We start from the raw sequence: 18,813 nt of genomic DNA on the forward strand, positions 1-18,813 counted from the left end.
TAGAAGAAAACAGAGGAATAAAACTTCATGACTCGGTTAGGCAGTCTTCTTAGATATGACACCAAAAGTACAAGCAACAAGAGAAATAAAAATAAACTGAATTTCATCAAAATTTAAACTTTTGTGTTCAAAGGAAACAGTCAAGAAACTGCATGACAACCCACAAAACAGGAAAAAACCCCTGCAAATCAGATATCCAATATGGTGCTCGTATCCAGAATATATAAAGAATTCTATATTACTCAGAATAAAAAGACAAGTGGCCCAGAGTTTTAACGGGCAAAGGATCTGAATAGATTTTTCTCCAGAGAAGATCTACAGATGGCCAACAAGTGCATAAAAAGATGCTGCACACATCATTACTTGTTAGGGAAACGCAAAGTCAAAACCACAGTGAGACACCAGGACAGCGACAACCAGAAAAACAGAGTAACTGGTGCTGGTGAGGAGGTGGAGCAACGGAGGCCCTCAGCCATTGCTGGTGGGAATGAAAAGGAAGAAAAGCAAGCTGTATTTATTTGTAGACGACATGATTCTTTGTACAGAAAATCCTAAGAAATCCTCAGAAAAAATTAGTTAGAACAAACAAACTCAGCAAGGTTGTAAAACATACATAAATCAGCTGTAGTCTTGCAATTTCTGAAGCGAAGATAACAAAACAATTCCATTTGTAATAAAGTAAAAGGAAATAACAAATGTATCAATAAACAAACTATAATTGAATAATGATAAATTTTGTTGTTGTTCAGTTGCTAAGTCATATCTGACTCTGAAACCGCATGGACTGCAGCATGCTAGGCTTCCCCTTCACCATCTCCTGAGTTTGCTCAAACTTGTTTTTGCTGAATACAGAGCTTCTCTATCTTCAGCTGCAAAGAACATAATCAGATTTTGGTATTTACCATCTGGTGATATCCATGTGTAGAGCTGTCTCTTATGTTGGTGGAAAAGACTATTTGCTATGACCAGTGTGTTTTCTTGACAAAATTCTGTTAGCTTTTGCCCCACTTCATTTTGTACTCCAAGGCCAAACTTGCCTGTTACTCCAGGTATCTCTTGACTTCCTACTCTTGCATTCCAGTCCCCTATGATGAAAAGGACATCTTTTTCTTGGAATTAGTTCTAGAAGGTCTTGTAGGTCATCACAGCTTCTTCAGCATTAGTGGTTGGAGCACAGACTTGGATTACTGTGATGTTGAATGGTTTGCCTTGGAAACGAACAGAGATCATTCTATCGTTTTTGGGGTTGTACCCAAGTACTGCATTTCAGACTCTTTTGTTGACTGTGAATGCTACTCCATTTCTTCCCAGGGATTCTTGCTTACAGTAGTAGATATAACGTTCATCTGAATTAAATTCCCGACCATTTTGGTTCATGGATTCCTAAGATGTTGACCACTTGATTTACCACTCCAATTTACCTTGATTCATGGACCAAACAATCCAGGTTCCTATGCAAATGATTAATCATTTATTAGTAAGTTTAACAAAAGGGCGAGACTTGCACACTGAAAAATACTAACATTGATGAGTCTGAAGATAAATAGATGAAGAGATGTTTCAAGGTCAATCAGAAGAGTGAGCTACTCCTAGCTTGTTCAACCCATCCCTGACAGAATCCCAAAGAAGGCAGGCTTGTTTTTTTCCCTTTTTTGGGGCAAAAATTGACAAGTTGATCCCAGAATATTCATACAGAAATACGAAGGTCCCAGAATAGCCAAAACAATTTTGAAACAGAAGTAAAGGCTGGAGGAATCTTCAGTTTCAAAGCACATGCTGTGTGCTCGCTCAGATGCTCAGGTGTGTCCAACTCAGGGACCTTATGGACTGTGGCTCACCAGGCTCCTCTGTCCATGGGATTTCCCAGGCAAGAATACTGGAGTGGGTAGCCATTCCCTTCTCCAGGGAATCTTCCCGACCCAGCGATCGATCTTGTGTCTCCTGAATTGGCAGGCAGATTTTTTTTTAACCGCTGAGCCTCTGGGGAAGCCCTTCAAAGCTTTCTGGAAGGCTATGGTATAAGGACAGACATATTGATTGATGGAGTGGAACTGACATCCATCCACGTGTAAACCTTTACACTTACAGTCAAGTCACTTCTGACCAAGGTGCCCAGGGAATTCTGTGGAGAAAGGACAGTCTTTTCAACACATGGCACTGGCACAGCTGGAATCCATGTGAGAAAAGATGAATTTAGACCTTTATCTGATCCATGAAAGTTAACTAGAGCTAAAGTTGTAAAAGAAAAGAGGAGAATAATCTCTGTAAACTTGGGTTAAGAATCCTTAGATGCATGACTAAGACCAAAGTAGATAAAAGAAGAAATTGACAAACTGGGCTTCATCAGAATTTTCAAATTTTGGGGACTTCTCTGGCAGTACAGTGGTTAGGACTCTGCACTTTCACTGTAGGGAGCACAGGTTTGATCCCTGGTCGGGGAACTAAGTAAGATCCCACAGGCTGTATGGCAAAAAAAAAAAAAGAACTTTTAAAACTTTGAACATTAAAAGACAACATTAACCAAAGAAGAGAGGGCGGCAGAGGATGAGATGGTTGGATGGCATCACCGACTCAATGGACATGAATTTGAGCAAACTCTGGGAGATAGTGGAGGACAGGGGATCCTGGTGTGCCGCAGTCCATGGGGTCACAAAAAGTGGGACATGACTGAGCGACTGAACAACAACAAAAAAACAAAGGTTACACTGAAAGAAAATGTCTGCAAAGATACACGTGACAAAGGACTCACATGCAGGACACATATAGAACTTGTATACAAGTGAAAAGACGAACCACTTAAGTTTTTAAAAAACTGGGGGTGAAACAGATGAATAAACATCTCTCTGTGAAGACGGACAAATGGCCAATACGCACATGAAGAGCTGCTCAACATCATTAGTTTTGGGTTAACACAGATCAAAACTGTGAGGAGGTGCCGCTGGACACCCTGAGGATGGCCACTCCCTGGTGAGGATGTGGAGAAATCAGAACCTCATATGTTGCTGATGGGATTGTAAAATGGTACCACCACTTCAGAAAACCATTTGGCTGTTTCTTTAGAAATGCAAACGCCAACCTGCCACATGACCCAGCAAGTCCACTGATGAACGTGTGCCTGAGAGAAATGAAACATGTTTACACCAGGCCCTGCGCACGAATGTCCACGGCAGCTAAGCACCCAGGACAGGACCTGCCCCCAGGGATGCAGGATCAGAGGTGTGCGGCCCACAGAGGGGCGCACAGGGCCGCGTGGGTGGGCTGAGGGCAGAGCGTGGCCGCGGCGGGATCCCATCCACGAGCAGCTTCTGGGAACGGACATTGGTGCTGCCCAGGGTGCAGGGTAGGCATGGGGCGGGAGCCAGGGTTCTCTCTGGACAGAAGGAAATGCTCCAAAACAGAATGGGTGTGGTGATGGTTGCCCAACCCTGCAAGTTTACTACAAATCATTGGCTCACCGAATATAGATGAGTTTTACAGTATGTAAGTGACACTGTGGTGAAGTTGTTAAAATAAACCAATTATGACTAAATATACTTGATTTATGCTACACACCATGCTTCCTCACAGAGCCGCAGAGCCAAGGTGAACTACTAGTGATTATCCCTGTGGTCCTGCCCTGTCCCTCTGCCCCCCAGGGTCTGCTCTGCTCATGGCGTGAGAAGCCTCGTGGTCCCTTTGCTTGGCCGGAGGGTTGACCGAGCATCTAAATGCAGCCTGGATGGATGGGCGTCTGTCCACCTTGGTTATCCCAGGAGGAGCAAGAGAAGCCCTCCTCTTGGTAGGCTGAACAGCTGGCCCTGCCCTCTTGCAACCTCCCCGTCTGCTGACTCTGAGTGAGCGGCACGGAGGGCTGCCCTTGTGCACACACACAGGCATACACACGTGCATATGCTCACACACATGTGCACACGTGCTCACACACACACATGGAGGCACGCACGGAGCCCATGCACTCACACACACGCACAGGCATACACAGAGCCCACGCACTCACATGGAGGCACGCACGGAGCCCTCATGCTCACATGTACACGCAGGCCCCATATGGCTGGCTGCCTCCCACCAGCTGGAGGCTCGCACCCTGCCACCCTTTCTGCCAGGGCCCCAGCAGCAAGAGCTCAAAAATGGGGGCACCCAGGTGGAGCCCCGATGCTAAGAGCCACCTGAGGCATCTCGTCTCCCGAGCCGACAGCTGCTCGTCTTTCTGAAGAACTCGCTGTCTTCCTGGAGACACTTACTTGTGGCCACTTCCCCATTGTCCCGCTGCAGCTGAACGGTCAATGTGAGGGAAGACCCTTGGGCTGTGTCCATCACCTCTGGACCCAAAATTGCGATTCTCGTGGCTTGTGCTGCAGAGAACAGAGCACACGTGTGGGGGGGGGGCGGGGGGGGGCTCTGGGTCTGTATCGGCACCCCGCACGCCCTAAGCAGGTGCTCAGCCCCGTCCCTGGGGCACCCGGGTGAGGTGGTGTGGATGGCACGGCCATCACGGCTGGGGTTAGTCATGGATGCCGTGAACCCTATCCTGAGGGTCAGCTCTGAACCCACCTGATGGTGTTGGGGGAGGGCAGGGCAGAGGTGACCGCTGAGTGCAGGTGATTGCCCAGCGGTGTCCGGTGCACACAGCCTCCCACCCACCATTCTGACCCAGGCCCTGCCTTCATTGGGTCTGAGTCCATGACCTGACATGTGCTGGATGAGGCTGCGACCACCAGCGTGGAAGTTGGCCTGGCCAGAGGCCTACCTGCAGCTTTGAGTCAGCAGCTGCACCCATGGATCTGGTACCAAGGTTCTGATCAGGGACTCGAGTCCTCAGCCAGACTGAGCCCTAGGGTGGTACCCTTGTCCTGGAGGCTAACAGAAGGTCCCCACACATGCCCGGGGGGCAATTCAGGGTGGGGGGAGGCCCCAGCAGAGGACCTGGCAGGCCACAGGTCACCTGAGGTCACATGCAGTGCAGAGAGCTCAGGGTAGGGGCAGGGGGCCAGGCACCCAGAGCCTTGAGGCTGGGAGAGTCCGAGACTGGCAGACCCTGTGACTGGGAGGCCTGCAGGATCACGTGGCTCCAGAGTCCAAGGGCCTCTGCGTGTCTTGAGCCCAGTACCACCCAGAGCATGAATTTCCCAAAAGGGGGATTGTAGACCCCTCTTCATCACAGCCCCCTGGTCCACGCCTCCCATGAAGCTGCCCAGAGCCAACCAGGAGAGGCCATGGCCTGACCCAGATGTGACCCCTGGGAGGACCCCATGAGGCCAGCAGCAAAGCCAGGGCACCTACCCATGGGGTGACCGTTGATCCATATTCCTCGGTAGATGACCCCAGAGCAGTGGGCCATGCTGCCCTGTCCACTGAAAACGCCACTGTGCCACTGTCCCTGCGGAGAGAACTGTGGGCTCAGGCAGGCTGGGCCCTGAGGACACTGTGCCCTCCAGGTTTCAGGGGCCCCCGGTGACACAGGCTGAGGGGGACCCAATTTGCTCCACACAGTGCACTCCCCTGTGAATTGGGAGTTTAGGGACAATGGCTTGAATGCAAAATGCAAACAAAATGCTGCTCCAAATACTTCACAGCACAAAACACTTTTAGTACAAAGATGCTGCGTTTGTGCAGAGGATCACGGGAGGCCTGTGGGGTGGTGGAGCTGAGCGCTCTGGTTCATTCCTTGATGATGAAAGGGCCAATTAAAAGCTCAGCGTGAACCCGCACAGCCCACCTGGGCAATGCCGGCTCATGCACACCGCAGCCCCGCTGCCCCTGTAACAAACCTGCTTTGTAACCAATACACACGACAGAGTGGAAGAAGGATGGAAAATAGCAGGAAGATTATTTTCATGGAAAGTTCAAGATCTTAATGGTGTTTTACTATGAATTGCTCCTGTTAGAAGAATCAGCCCAAGGCATGTTTGGTGCAGAAACTGACTGGGCTCCCACTTTTCATGGTCTGCCCTCCGAGGCCCCAAGGCCACCCAGCACCTGGGCCCTACAGCAGGCACTCTTGGCCCTAGGGAAGGACCAGTAGGTGGGAACAGCCCCAGAAGGCTGCAGCCCTAAAGAGCTCAGATGCCCCCAGACCTGGGGGAGGAGGTTCCAAGGCTGTTTTGAGCACGCGGCCACTGCGATCTCATTGTGAGTTGACAGGAAGGGCATGGCCAGGGCTCGCCCTCCAGCTGAGGTGTCGGTCAACTGTGGTGCCCAGTAGGTCAGCCCATGGCTTCAGGAGCCAGGCGGCCAGCTGGGTAGAAGGTGGGCAGAGGCCTGGCTCTCCTGGAGCTGAGGGGCAGCCTCGTCCCTTCAGCCCCCACACCCAGAGGGCGAAGCCAGCCAGATAGTGGCTGGGGCCTTCCCAAGATTGCCGTGGGCTACACTCCCAGAAAGCTCAGGGCCGGCTTGATGACCTGAGAGTCGTTGTATCGCGGCTGCAGGTAGCTGGCCAGGCTAAAGTGGGGGCGATGCCTCAGGTATCATAGCAGGTGGGGACCACAGCCAGCATGGGGGCCCCTGCTGCCATCCAAGCTAGGGGTGGGGAGCCCCAGAGTTGCCCGCTGACCATCCCTGGAAATGGCATGGCCTCTGAGCAGCATCTGCTGGGCTTGATGCCTGCTCTTAGGAAGGACTCCTGTGCACGTACATGCATGCACGCAGGCTTCTGTGTCATGCGTCTGCGTATATCATTGTGTCATGCCATGTGCTGGCATGTGTGTGCCTGAGCTGGGCTGCTGTCCTGAGTTGGGGTAGGGATAGCCCTGGGACGGCAGGGTGTCCCCCCAGGTATGTGGCGCAGGTTAACGTGGGCACCAGACCTTTCCCCTGCTCGAGCCCCAGCAGTCTGTTGGCTGGGATCGGCAGTGATGCTCGTGGGTGAAGAAGTCACTGGGATGCTCTGCTTCCCTCACTCAGGGCACCGTCCCCAGACCTGAGAAGTCATCAGCTCGCACTTGGGAAACAGGACCCCGGCTGGTCAGACGCAGACCTCTCATGAGCCAAAGTGAACTTGTTGCCCTCGCCCCACCCCCTCAGCCCTTCTGCTTTGACGTCCACGCTCTCTTCTGCGGCTCCGTGCTGGGGAACAGAAGCCACCCTGGCTCAGGCCCCAGGCTTGGGCATCAGCAGATGGTCTAACGGGATGCAGTCTGGCCTATGGCCCCGGGAAGGGAGGCCGCCTTCACAGTCAAAGCCCTCCTGTGGGGCCGCACTGCCCTTCGCCTCCATGTTTCTGTGGCAGGGGCTGCGCTCACTTTGTGCTGGGGTAAGTGCTGTCTGCCCAGGTGGCCATGGGCCTCATCCTCATCCCGCGCAGTGGTGCTGGGGTCACCGCCCCACTGGGCTGGATGCAAGGACCCTGGAGCCAGGACACGTGCAGAGGATGTCCAGGGGCAGGTGGGAGGCTGGGAGTCCAGTCGCGGAAAGCTGGAGGAAGGGAGCTCATTGTGCATGGCCCTTCCCCAAGGCGACAGCCTGGGCCTCCCCTGCAAGGGTCTCCATCGCGAGACCCCAAGTCTTACTGCCATGGGAGGCCAAGTTCTGTGCCCGTTGGCCCCTCCCTTCCCTCCCCATCGTGGCCATGGCCTGTCTGTCTGGTCAGGACACAAGCTTCCTGGTGGCAGGGATCACACTTCCCTCAGAGGCCTCCTGAGACAACCAAGGCAGGAATGCATGCACGCTGACACTGACAATGCTTTGGACCCAGGGACATTCAACTATGTCGGGGTGGGGGGGGTGTGTCTGAGATGAGATGTGGGTTTTCACAAGTATGAAGGCAGAGCCTTGGGCTCAGCCAGAAGCACATGCAGACAAATCCAGCACGCAGCATCTTGGAGGGCGGCCGGGGGCACACAGACTGCCAAGCGGACGGGCTGTGAACCTGCCCATCAGACCAGGAGCCCCACCGGGTGTCAGCAGACCTCCCTGGGAGGTCTCTGTCCAGTGCTTGCTACTTGTCACCGGGGTCCTTCCTGACCCTTGACCTACCATTTAATCACACTCCTGGAACCTGGGCCCCTCTTCTTGCCCACCAGCTTAGGCTTTGACAAATAACTCAATTGGGACAGATAGACCCCAGCAACGTGACTAATGCGACAGTGTAGAATCTAATCACTGTTATAAATCACACCGTTAAAAATTCTGCCCTTTCTCAGTCAGCGAACATGCTCCCAAGCAGGAACAAACATAGGTTAACCCATCTTACAGAGGAGGCCAGCCCCCACTGCCCCCGGTCCAGGTGAGGACCCATGCGTGCTGGTGAGGGGCAGGGAGGAAGTGAGGATGACAGGGCCACACAGGGCTCTTCCATAACACACATAAAGCCAGAAGGACATGGGGCCCCCGTTAGGACACAGGAGGGGACAGGGGTCCCTGTTAGGACATGGAAGGAGGGCCACAGGGGCCCTGCTGGGACATGGAAGGAGGGCCACAGGGGCCCTGTTGGGACATGGAAGGAGGGCATGGAGGTCCCCATTAGGACATAGGAGGGGACAGGGGACACAGAAGGAGATGGTCGCCAGAGGTAAGTGAGCCACACGTTGTGGCATATGGTTGCTTGGGGGCCCAGGGCCTCTCAGCTGCATGATGGGGATGTATGTGTTCATAACTCCTTTCCTGGCCTTTTACTTGAGAAGCTGAGTCCCCTTCTCCTCCTGCCTTCACTCTTTTCCAGCATCAGGGTCTTTTCAAATAAATCAGTTCTTCGCATCAGGTGGCCAAAGTATTGGGAGTTTCAGCTTCCGCATCAGTCCTTACAATGAATATTCAGGACTGATTTCCTTTAGGATGTACTGGTTTGATCTCCTTGCAGTCCAAGGAATCTCAAGAGTCTTCTCCAACACCACAGTTCAAGCAAGGAGAGATAAGCAAGCCTTCCATTTTCTGGTAAACTGCTGCTATTTTTCCTTCCTGGGGAAAGAGCTGGTGGTTTCTCTAGAATTGCTTTTGTGGCTGTGTTGACCCCTCTTGCGTTGCCGGCACACCCAGGCACACTCTGGATCTCTGCCCTGGTCAGAAGGCCACACTCTTGGCTCCTCCTTGGTCTCTTCTTCACCTCCAGGTCTCCCCAGGGCACTGGGGTCTTGACGACACACCAGCAGGGCCAGGGCCCAGCTCTGCAACACCTGCCTCAATGGCATCTGCAGTCTGGAGGGGGCGGTCCCCACTGTCACCAAACTCGCTCCTGGAACAGGTGGGGGCTTTCCTGAGGCCTTGGATCCCAGACCAGGGAGTGGCATGGCCCGAGTCACCTGCCTGAGCCTGTGACTGCAGGGGCTCGGGTCTCCAGATTTTGAGGTGACATGCTGGGGCCACAGTGACCACACAGGCCAGTGTTGGTGGCTCTGCCACCACCGTCAGCCTCAGCAGACACAAGGCCCCTCACTTGCCTAAGGCATCACCTTTGGCCACCACGATCCAAAGTTCCTCGGGTTTCAAAGTATGACAAGCTCCGCTGCTGCAAAAACAAGCTGCCTCTGTGGGTCCGTCTGTGTCTACCTTCCTCACCCCGGCGTGCAGGGTGCTGCGGGCTCCACTCTGGCAGCCCAGGCCCCTCCTCTGGCGATGCTACAACCGGCCGATACCTCTCACGGTGCTCCTGGGGTCAAGGCCTCCATTCCTAGACTGACCTCTGGCTGGGCCCTCAGGACTCTAGCATTCCTGCGGATGCACAGGTGAGAAGCAGGTGAGGATGCGCACAAGGCCACCACCTGCTCTGTGCAGTGAGCAGGTGCACCAACCAGCAGGCCTCCCTCCAGGAAAGCCAACACAAGAAATGCAGCCAACACGCACGGAGGTGCCCCGGAGACGGACGGAAGCTGGCGGAACCATGTGCTACTGCTGCACAGGTAGGAACGATCCACGTGCACCCAAGGCCGAGCCTCAGTGGACAGCAAGTCTACGTCCCCTTTGCCTGGCATGCACTCACCTCTGCGGCCAACGATTGTTCCCTGCACTCCACGGAGGCGGCCCCAAGGACACCACTCTCCCAGGGGCTACCTGGTGCTCCTGGGGGTCACCAGCCCACGCCACATCCTCAGGAGCAGTGATGAGCTTGCCGCTGCTGTGCATCCGTGTCCCCACCTCCCTCAGCGTGGGAGCAGTACAGACAGTCTGGCACATGCCAGAGACACCCTCAGGCCCCAGGATGGACCAGATGACCTGGCTGCTGCAAACTATGGCCACCCAGCCTGCCTGCCTGCCTGGCCCCACTGCAAGGCAGTGGGAGTCAGTTTAGGTTTGGGATTCATTGTTCTTACTTTACAACAGAAGCAGCTTTACTGCATTGGTTTTCAGGGATAAAATTTTTCTAAAACTAATTTTTTAAAAGCTTCCCTGAGAAGCTCGGCTTCAGGAGGCCCTGGGGACAAGGCAGCGGGGGCCCTTGTGCAGTGACGCCAGGACCCTTCTCCTGGGCCTTCCTGCTCTCCACACTGGACGTTTTCCCATTGGATGGGCTGGGCTGCTGGAAGAGAGGCCAGGGGCAGGGAACTCGGGGGTTGGGGTGCCGGGTTGAGGCTCTGACACAAAAACACCCACAGAAGACACACCGTCTGTCTTCTGGGAAATCAAATTACTGCAGGAGAGATAAAGAGTAGTACGCTGGGGGGTCTGCGGGGAGGGGAGCTCAGAATGGCTTTCTGGAGCAACGGGGTGCTGGGGAGGGTGCAGTCCGAGGAGGCCTGGGCCTTACTTTGGGGCAAAGACTCTGAGGGTGAAGTCAAAAGTTGGAGGCATCTCATCCCACCACATGACGCATCTCATACATCCCTAGATAATGAGCATATGCTTCAAGGAGGGGAACTCAGTATGTACCCCAGAGAGAGGAGAGCAGGGAGTCCCCCAGGAGGGCTCGGCAGAGGCCAGACAGCCAAGCAGAGGCCACGGCTACAGATGACAAGGCTCACCTCCCGATCACCTTATTGGTAGGGCTGACGGCCGGCACCCGGGTTGTTTAGAAAACAGAAAACACAAGCCTCAAGCGGATGTGGGGGAATTGGAACACTGGTGCTGCCAGTGGGGATGGAAAATGGTGCAGAGTCTCCTCAAAAAGTTACAAACAGAATCGCCACGTGACCCAGCAGGTGCACTGTTCTCAGGGGAGTCAGGAGCAGGACAGGCTCACAGCAGCGTCACTCGCAGGAAGATGCCCAGGCGGGGACAGGCTGAGTGTCCATCAATGGACGAGCGGCCAGATACAGTGTGGAAGGGTCATCTGCGCGGTGGAGCAGGACCTGGTCTCAAACAGGGAGGAAGTCCTAACACCTGCTCCAATGTGGATGGACCTTAGGACACAAGGCTGAGTGAGACAAACCTGGGGACAAATCCTATGTGATCCCAGTTCTGAGGTCCCTGGAGGAGTCAGAGTCACACAGACACAAAGCAGGAGGGTGGGGGTGGAGCTTTGGTCTGGGAAGAGGAGAAAGTCCTAGAGATGATGGTGGGGGTGGCTGCCCAACAATGTCAATGGGTCTGATGTCACTAAGCTGTGCACTGAATCAAAATGATAAATTTTATGTTATTTGTATTTTACAATAAAATTAAAAAATAGAAAGCTAGCTGTTTGCCTAGTGAGAGCCTGGAGACAGCTGCGTCCTCATGGGAGATGCACCAACTCCCTGTGGCGGGTCCGCCGGGTGACCCCTCACACCCAGAGGTCAGACCAGCAGGCAGCCCTACAGCTCAGACGTGGGCACTGAGACCCGGAGCCCATGTCTATGCGGCTCTGTCCTCCCACCAGCCCTGACTCCGCAACCCTGAGTGAGCGGGCCTGGCTTGTGTCCACGGTGTCAGGAAGCCATTTGGCAAAGGTGGCCTGAGGGCCTGGGGGATTTGAGGGCCTGGGGAATTTGAGGGTCTGGGTGTCTGCCCCAGGTGGGGGCTGTGACCATGGTGGGGGGTGGGAGGGCAGGTGGCACTTCCTGACCATTCAGGTGCTCAGGGCCTGGGTGGAGGGCAGGTCATCAGAGCACGAGGCCCTGAGGCTGGGCACTGCTAAGCAATGGGAACACAGGTGGACAGTTCAAATCCTGGAGAAGGACTCTTGTTCATTTGTAAAGTGCCCAGAGGTGGAGGGGTGGGGGTGGAACTGCCGCCCCCTGATGCTCTACCCTTTCCATCTGACATCCAGCCCAGAGCCCAGCTCTGCACTGGAGCAGCCTCTGCAGGCACAGTGGCCGGCAGGGCTGGGCTGCCCCCTGGTGGAGGGCGGTGGGGTGGGCAGCTGAGCTAAGACCTGCAAGGGAGGCAGAGATGGGGAACCCAGAGGCACCCTCAGAGGTGGGGTGGAGGTGGGGGAGAAATTTTATGTGGCTCTCTGGAAGAAGGTGGGGTCTCTGCCACTCTCTGGATGGGAGGCCTTCTCATCTCTGAGTCGGGTTGTGAGAGTCAGCGAGGCCCTGAGGACAGTGCGGGGTGCTGTGATTCCTTGGTCCCCAGCCCAAGGGGTGTGGATGCTGTGGGGGTTCTCCTTGGTCCCCCTGTGTTTCTTCCACAGAAGCTCTGCAGAATTCAGGCTGTGGCTGCCCAGGGGGAGCCCTAAAGGGCTCCATGAGGATGGACAGACATCCCCCTGGGGAGAAGAGACAAAGCTGTGGCTGGGTCACAGTGGCCTCTGCAAATAGGCTCCAGTGCAGACTGTCAATCGCAGCAGCCCAGGCACTGGCTGGCAGCAGCATGCACACAACATCCTGGGAGCAGCTAGCCACTGGACCAGGGCCTGGGAGGTGGTGGTACCTGAGCATAGCGCTATTTTACCAGCACATCAGGGAGCACGCTGGGGGGAGCTTTGTGGCCAGGGCAGGACTCCACGACCCTTGCCAGGCCTCGCATCTCACGAAGGGCCCCAGTCAGTTACCAGTTTACCACCTCTCAGCCCCAAATTCACCCTTCTTGCCCAGCTCTGTTTGGGAACCAGACCCTGAATCGTGTCCCTTCACCGGCTGGTGCCATCCTAGGCAGGCACTGCCGGGACGCTGGGGGAAGGGGGTTCCCTTGGGCTCCAGAGTGCCCTCTCCTGACCCCTCAGGCTCAGGGGTTTGTGCTCGGTGAGCTCCTCTGCATCCCAGGTTTCCTGCACACACGCCTGGTGCCCTGGGCAGCTTCCCAACCTGATGGTCTGTGGCCACAGCCAGACTGCGTCTCCAGAGGGGCTGGCCTCCCCTTGTCTCCTGGGACTTCCTTTCCAAACTTTGCTCTAACTTGCACATGAGAAAATTGGCAAAGATGTGAATTCAACTGACAGCCTAATCCTGCAACCCACATGATCAAATTCTATTTGAGCCCCGAGACAGTGAGACAGGAGGGCCTCCTGGGGCTGCGGTGGAGCTGAACGCAGACTTGAGCTCACATCAACTCTCTGCGAGTGCCACTCACTCACAACCGTCCCGTCCCAGCCAAGCACGACGGCAGCGTGGCCACTCCTGAAATTGCGGCCGTGAGTCACTCACATCTCCCAGGCACTCAGCCCGGTGGCTGCGCCCAAGGATGCAGCCAAGCCAGTCCCAGAACACCACCTTTGGGGGCACCTCCTGGGCCAGTTTCACATTTGCCTTTTCCATATTCTTGCTTCCACCCCTTGCAGTATCTTCTTCCCTTTCACTTGTTAACACTTTCAATTGCTAGTGTGGCTCCTGTCTCCTGGTTCAGGTTCAGGCATCACTGCCATCCATCCAATGTCCGGGCCATCAATGTGGGGACATCCTCACTTCTGCTCGTCAAACAGTCTGACGTCTTTACCTCCAAACGACTCCAAGTTTGGTCCCACACCCCACACTGGTCGCCATCACCTTTTCTCACGTGGAGGGACCTTTCAAACACAGGGATCAGGCCACCAACTTCTTCCAGCACTTTCCATGATGTTTAGAATAAAACTCCAACCCCTTGTGGCTCCAGGGCCTACATGTGAGACTGCCCCGACCTCCTGCCTTGTTGCCCCCACCCTGCTCAGGCCATGAAGACTTCCTCCTGTCCTGTAGCCCAGTCTCGCCCTGCTCTGCCCGCAGTACCCTTCCATGCTGTCTGCACACACAGCCTCTCCCATTCTTCACGCTGGGCTCACATGACACTCTCTGACCCTGGGCATCTCTGCAGAGCTGGTGGGGCTCCTCATCCACCGGGTGGGCTGCTGGGCTGTCCTTGCCAGCCAACCACTAGACGGGACACATCCTGGGCACCAACATCCTGGCTCCCAGCCAGACACACGGGCTGGCGTCCAGGAAGCACAAGGATGATGGATTCTGGGGACCAAGAAGGTCTTCCCATGTGCCTGCCCCTTTTGGCCTCATGGCACCTAAACCCCACAGACCTGAGAGCAGCAGCTGCCAGGATGTGGGGAAGGGGCACAGAGCCCTGTATGTGAGGAGGGGGAGGGCCTTGCTTGCTTCCCCAGGTCGTTGGCTCACTGGGACCCCTGGGCATGTCCCCTCAAAAAGGCATCACCAGCTGTTCCCACAGGAGAGTGTTGGTCACAAAGTAGATCAGGAACCAGATGGATGAAAAGGTTTGAGTGGCCGGACCTTAACTTCCCTGAACCTTAGCCTTCTCATCAGTGAAATGGGAACAGGGGCCGCCCCCGCGGGGTCAGGACAACACCTGGCTGCACGTGGGGGTGCCCAGAGTAGAGGACACTGGCTGGCTGGCCCCCAGTACCTCATAGGTGGAGCCATCCGCAAGCCGCAGCATCCCATGGCCCTGGCGCTGGTCCCGAACCCAGTTGCCCTCGTACTCGTCTCCATTCCTGGGGGCAAGAGCAGAGGCTGCTCTCAGGCCGGGAAGGCCAGGTGGCTGCACTGACGCAGACCGGCTCCCCAGCTGGGCCCCAGCGCACGTCCCCGGGACTGAGGCAAAAATAGGCCCAGAACAGATGGCGTGAGCCGCGGCCTTGCCAGGACCTGGCAGAGGGGCAGGCAGCCTGGGCGCCCGGCAGGGTGCAGTGACAGGCGGCCCTGCTTGCCGGGTCCCAGGTGTGAAGACTGGGGAGGATGACGGGGAAGGAAGCGCAAGGAGGAAGGGACCCTGCAAATCCCAGGGTAGGATTTTGCATGAAAACTGCCCAGAATTTGGAGGACACCTGGCCACAGGCCTGAAGGAGAGACCGGGGGGGGCGTGCTCTCAGCCCCACTCTATGCTTCCCCCAATCTCCACCTTCCTACCAGATATTTTATTTGTGGGATGGAGAAGAGAGGTGGAGATTGATATTTTTTCTACGAAACACACAGAACCAAGTTCAATAACTGAGAAAAAAATTATAGAATCCCATCAAGGCACACAGACCCTCCTTTCAGGGCTAGGCGCTTGATGGGGGATAGCCCACTGGCCAGTGAACTCACCGGAAGATCATCCGCCCTCGGCCATGCCGCTTGTTGTCGTGAAATGACCCCCAGTACACTTGTCCGTCTGCGTCCACTAGACACCCGTGTCCTGGAGAAGGAGCCCAGAGCGGAGGTCACCTTGTGCCTCCCTTAGGGGAGGGGATTGTCTGGAGGAAAGTGAGCATTGGTACCCCTGGGGACCGAGCTGCATGGGGTCCCTCGGCCCCAAGATCTGATCTGGGACAGCTGGGCAGCCACACGCAGCAGGAGCATTCTGGGTTCAGTTCTCAAGGTCCCAGGTGAGGGTGGGGGTGCCATTCAAGGGCCACGATCCCCCAGAATAGAGATGAAATGCTGCTGTCCCACTCGGGTGGTGCTGCGTGGTAGTCAAGGCCAGCTCGCAGGAGTTCACGCTGAGGACACACAGCCATCCTGGGCCTCCACCATTTACTCAAAGGACCCAGAGACCAAAGAAATCACCAGTGTAGACACAATGTCTCCAGGATCTGGACACTCAGGGAGGGGAGCACATTCAGACTCCATGGGGAGGCCTTGGAGGGGGCAGGGACTTTTGCAGGGGGTGAGCTGTTGGGGGCGTAGCCACTCCCCTCACTCCCCGGGGCCTCACTCGCACTGGCCTCCCACCAACATGGCCTCCTGACCAGCACTGATCCCCCCCAAGGTGGCCTCCTGACTGGCACTGTTCCCCTCCATGTGGCCTTCTGACTCACGCTGTCCGCCCTCCCCAACACGTGGCCTCCTGACTGGCTCGACCTGGCAGGATGTGGAGATGACAACTGAGTGGAGGATCAGGAGGGGCCATCAGCCTCTCACCCAGTAGACCCACAGCCCTGCTCAAGGGCTGCGACCCTCCACGAGGCCAGAAGACCTGCCCAGCTGAGCCTAGACCAGACCAGGATTGAGGATTGAGCTCAAGGACAGAATGGGGACCTGAATCACCAGGTCTGGGTGGCTTGCTGTAAACCCCTTACTCTGAACCTCAGTGGACAGGGGAGCATGCTGGTGCCCGGGCCGTTCATGCCCTGAGTCAAAATCCCAGGAGGGCTAGGTCTAGGCCCCACAGTGCCTGCCCCATAGCCCACACCCTGCACCTTCCTGCGTACACCCGACCTTCTCTCAGGCCGCGGAAGAGCTCCCCTTCGTAATGTCCGCCGGCTTGGTACTTCATGACGCCGTGTCCCTGGGGCTCTCCCAGAACAAACTGTCCAGTGTAGGTGTTCCCTGGATGGGAGGTGGGAAGCCATGTCTAGGGTTAGAGCTGCTTCCTGAGTTCCTCAGGGTAATGATTACCCAGTTCTCACCTAACTCCCGGGCAGCAGTGGTCACAGAGCAGGGTATATGTTTATCTCACAGCTCACGCTGGTGGATGAGGGAAATGGGACAGAGTGGGTATGGTCCCATCACCTACGATCCTCTCCCTCTTAGGGACCCTCTTGGGGGTGTCTGTATGCCTGGAGCAGAGGCCCCTCCAGGCCAGAGTCTGTGGGGTGAGACTTCTTTCCACCAAAAATCCACTTCACGCTTGCCTGTGAAGGTCTGAGGTCCTGCAGGCAGCACTGGAGCCGTCCCGCCCCAAGCTGGCACGAGGCCACCACGAGACACCTTTGGGGAGCCAGGGGTCCTCAGGTTTTAGACACAAGTGCCTTCTGCATCCAGAAAGGAGGGGGCAGCTCACAGCAGGGTGGGTTCAGGAGGAAGGGCTGGCAAGCTGACCTGTCAGTGCCCAGTGCCGACAGCCCTCTCCCGTGATCTCTCCATCCACAAAGTCGCCTTCGTAGTAACTCCCATCTTTAAACAGCAGCTTCCCCCGACCTGGTGAAAGACATCGTGATGTCAGGCTGTGGCTGGGAGTTACTGCTGGGGCCTGTGTGCGGCTGGGCTCATTTCTCAGGGAGAAGAGCAGGTTGCAAGGTCTTTGTATTTGGTTCTGTCCGGGCCATCAAAACCTCAGGGACCCTGCCCCTAGATCTCTTCAGAGGGCACTTGATGGCCACCTTGTCTCTGTCAGCGCAAGTGCAGAGGGAAGTGGTGGCGGGGGTGGGGGGAGAGAAAGGGCGAGAGAGAGAAAAGCATGGGGTGACACTGAAAACTACATTTTGAAAAGAAGGAACCACTGTGTCCAGGTCAGGAAGAGACTCACAGCTTTCAGCACAAAAGGGAGAAACACCCGTGTGGCAAAAACACTCCCATAAAAGTCAAAAGGTTCAAAATACACTGGCAGCCAACTGATACACAAATAGTTCATGAGAAAATACTAAAAGATCAATCGTCTGGCAGAAAAATCAGCAGAGGCTTAGAACAGACAGAACCCCAAACAGGCATACAACTGTGATGGTAAACTTCGGAAAGTCCAGGTCTGCCTCTGGGGTGGACGTCAGGGGACTCTCACTTGCTACTTGCTCTCTTTGCTATTTAGATTTTTTTTACAAAAATGGTCAGACTCTTCATCTTCAAGGAAAAAATAAAGACAGTTTTCATCAGCACCAAGAAGGCTGTCTGGGTCCCCCACTCTGCAGAAGACCCCTCAGCACGAGTGAGGGCCCGGTGTGGCAGGCGCTCACGTGGGCCCAGCTCCTCTGGGACATGTGGTGTCAGTGGAATGGCTACAAGCAAGAGGCCACAGCCTGTCCTTACCGTGTTTCTTGCCTCCTCTCCATTCTCCTTCATATCGAAAGAAAGAATTCGGATAAACGTAGACCCCATAACCTGAAGGTCGAAAGGACACCCAGGTGAGCACCAGATACAGATGACGCGGCTGACGACCAGCACGCACAAGGTGGGGGCCATCCCGGGCTCCTCCAGGTGTCCGTTGTTTCACCCCTTAGTGAGCCTCACCCCCACTGCTCCCCAAAGGCTGTTTGGGTCACAACTCTCCCTGTTCATCCGTTTATACAGCAGACATGCTGAGTGCCCAACCCGTGCAGAGGCGCCCGCCCCGCCACCCTGGGTCACCGAGGGTTGACTCAGTTCCTCCCGACTGAGTCTCCAGGCCCCAGCCGGTTCTGCTACTCGGGGCCCGGGACCCCGCCCATACAGTGGGCACCCAGACACCTGAGTTGGGGACGACAAAGCTCTCAGGGGTGCGAGCTGGGTTCGCAGTGAAGGTGCGGGGATGCTCAGCGAGTGCCCGGACCTGTCCGCCTCCCTCCCTTCCCGATGGAGGCCCGGTAGGGTAGTCGGCCGTTACCGTTCCACGGTGGCCTCCCTGGAAGTTCCCGGCGCGGCATGCAGGAGGTCGCGCGCCCCTCGCTGGCGGACGCCATCTTGCCGCTAGAGGTTTCCCTTAGCAACCGCATAGTTCTTCTCTACTGGCTCGTTGGTTGTGAGGGGGCGTGGCCTCCAGTCAGTCCCTGGGCGTTACCAAATTCTGGAGCTGAACTGTCTGGGCCCGGAGCCAGAGGAGGCGAATGCGCTTGCGCAGCACGGCGAATTTCCGCCGCTTACGTCTCTTCCGCCTACGTGACAGCCCAGCCAACGGCCTGGGCGCTCGCACCGGAAGCGG

The 18,813-nt window shown here is 55.7% G+C and overlaps 1 protein-coding gene across 2 annotated transcripts in view; it reads right to left on the minus strand.

Annotated features, from left to right (window-relative positions):
* MORN1 (MORN repeat containing 1) overlaps window positions 1-18,657 on the minus strand; it is a 47,320-nt gene extending 28,663 nt beyond the window's left edge. Inside the window, exons 1-8 of one of the 2 annotated variants that reach the window (XM_088845401.1) lie at window positions 18,499-18,653; window positions 17,946-18,017; window positions 17,025-17,123; window positions 16,422-16,532; window positions 15,309-15,399; window positions 14,629-14,716; window positions 5,278-5,374; window positions 4,239-4,349 (exon numbers count right to left, since the gene is read on the minus strand). In XM_088845401.1, the coding sequence (XP_088701527.1) occupies window positions 4,239-4,349; window positions 5,278-5,374; window positions 14,629-14,716; window positions 15,309-15,399; window positions 16,422-16,532; window positions 17,025-17,123; window positions 17,946-18,017; window positions 18,499-18,607 (778 nt within the window). In that variant the 5' untranslated portion in view covers window positions 18,608-18,653. Of the gene's footprint in view, window positions 1-4,238; window positions 4,350-5,277; window positions 5,375-14,628; window positions 14,717-15,308; window positions 15,400-16,421; window positions 16,533-17,024; window positions 17,124-17,945; window positions 18,018-18,498 lie in introns of both variants that reach the window. The other variant, XM_088845402.1, reaches the window with a different exon arrangement.
* Between the last annotated feature and the right edge of the window lie 156 nt (window positions 18,658-18,813).

Source organism: Moschus berezovskii, chromosome 17 (genome assembly GCF_049115385.1).
Source record: "Moschus berezovskii isolate FMDL1 chromosome 17, NW_MosBer_1.0, whole genome shotgun sequence".
Classification (NCBI taxonomy): domain Eukaryota; kingdom Metazoa; phylum Chordata; class Mammalia; order Artiodactyla; family Moschidae; genus Moschus; species Moschus berezovskii.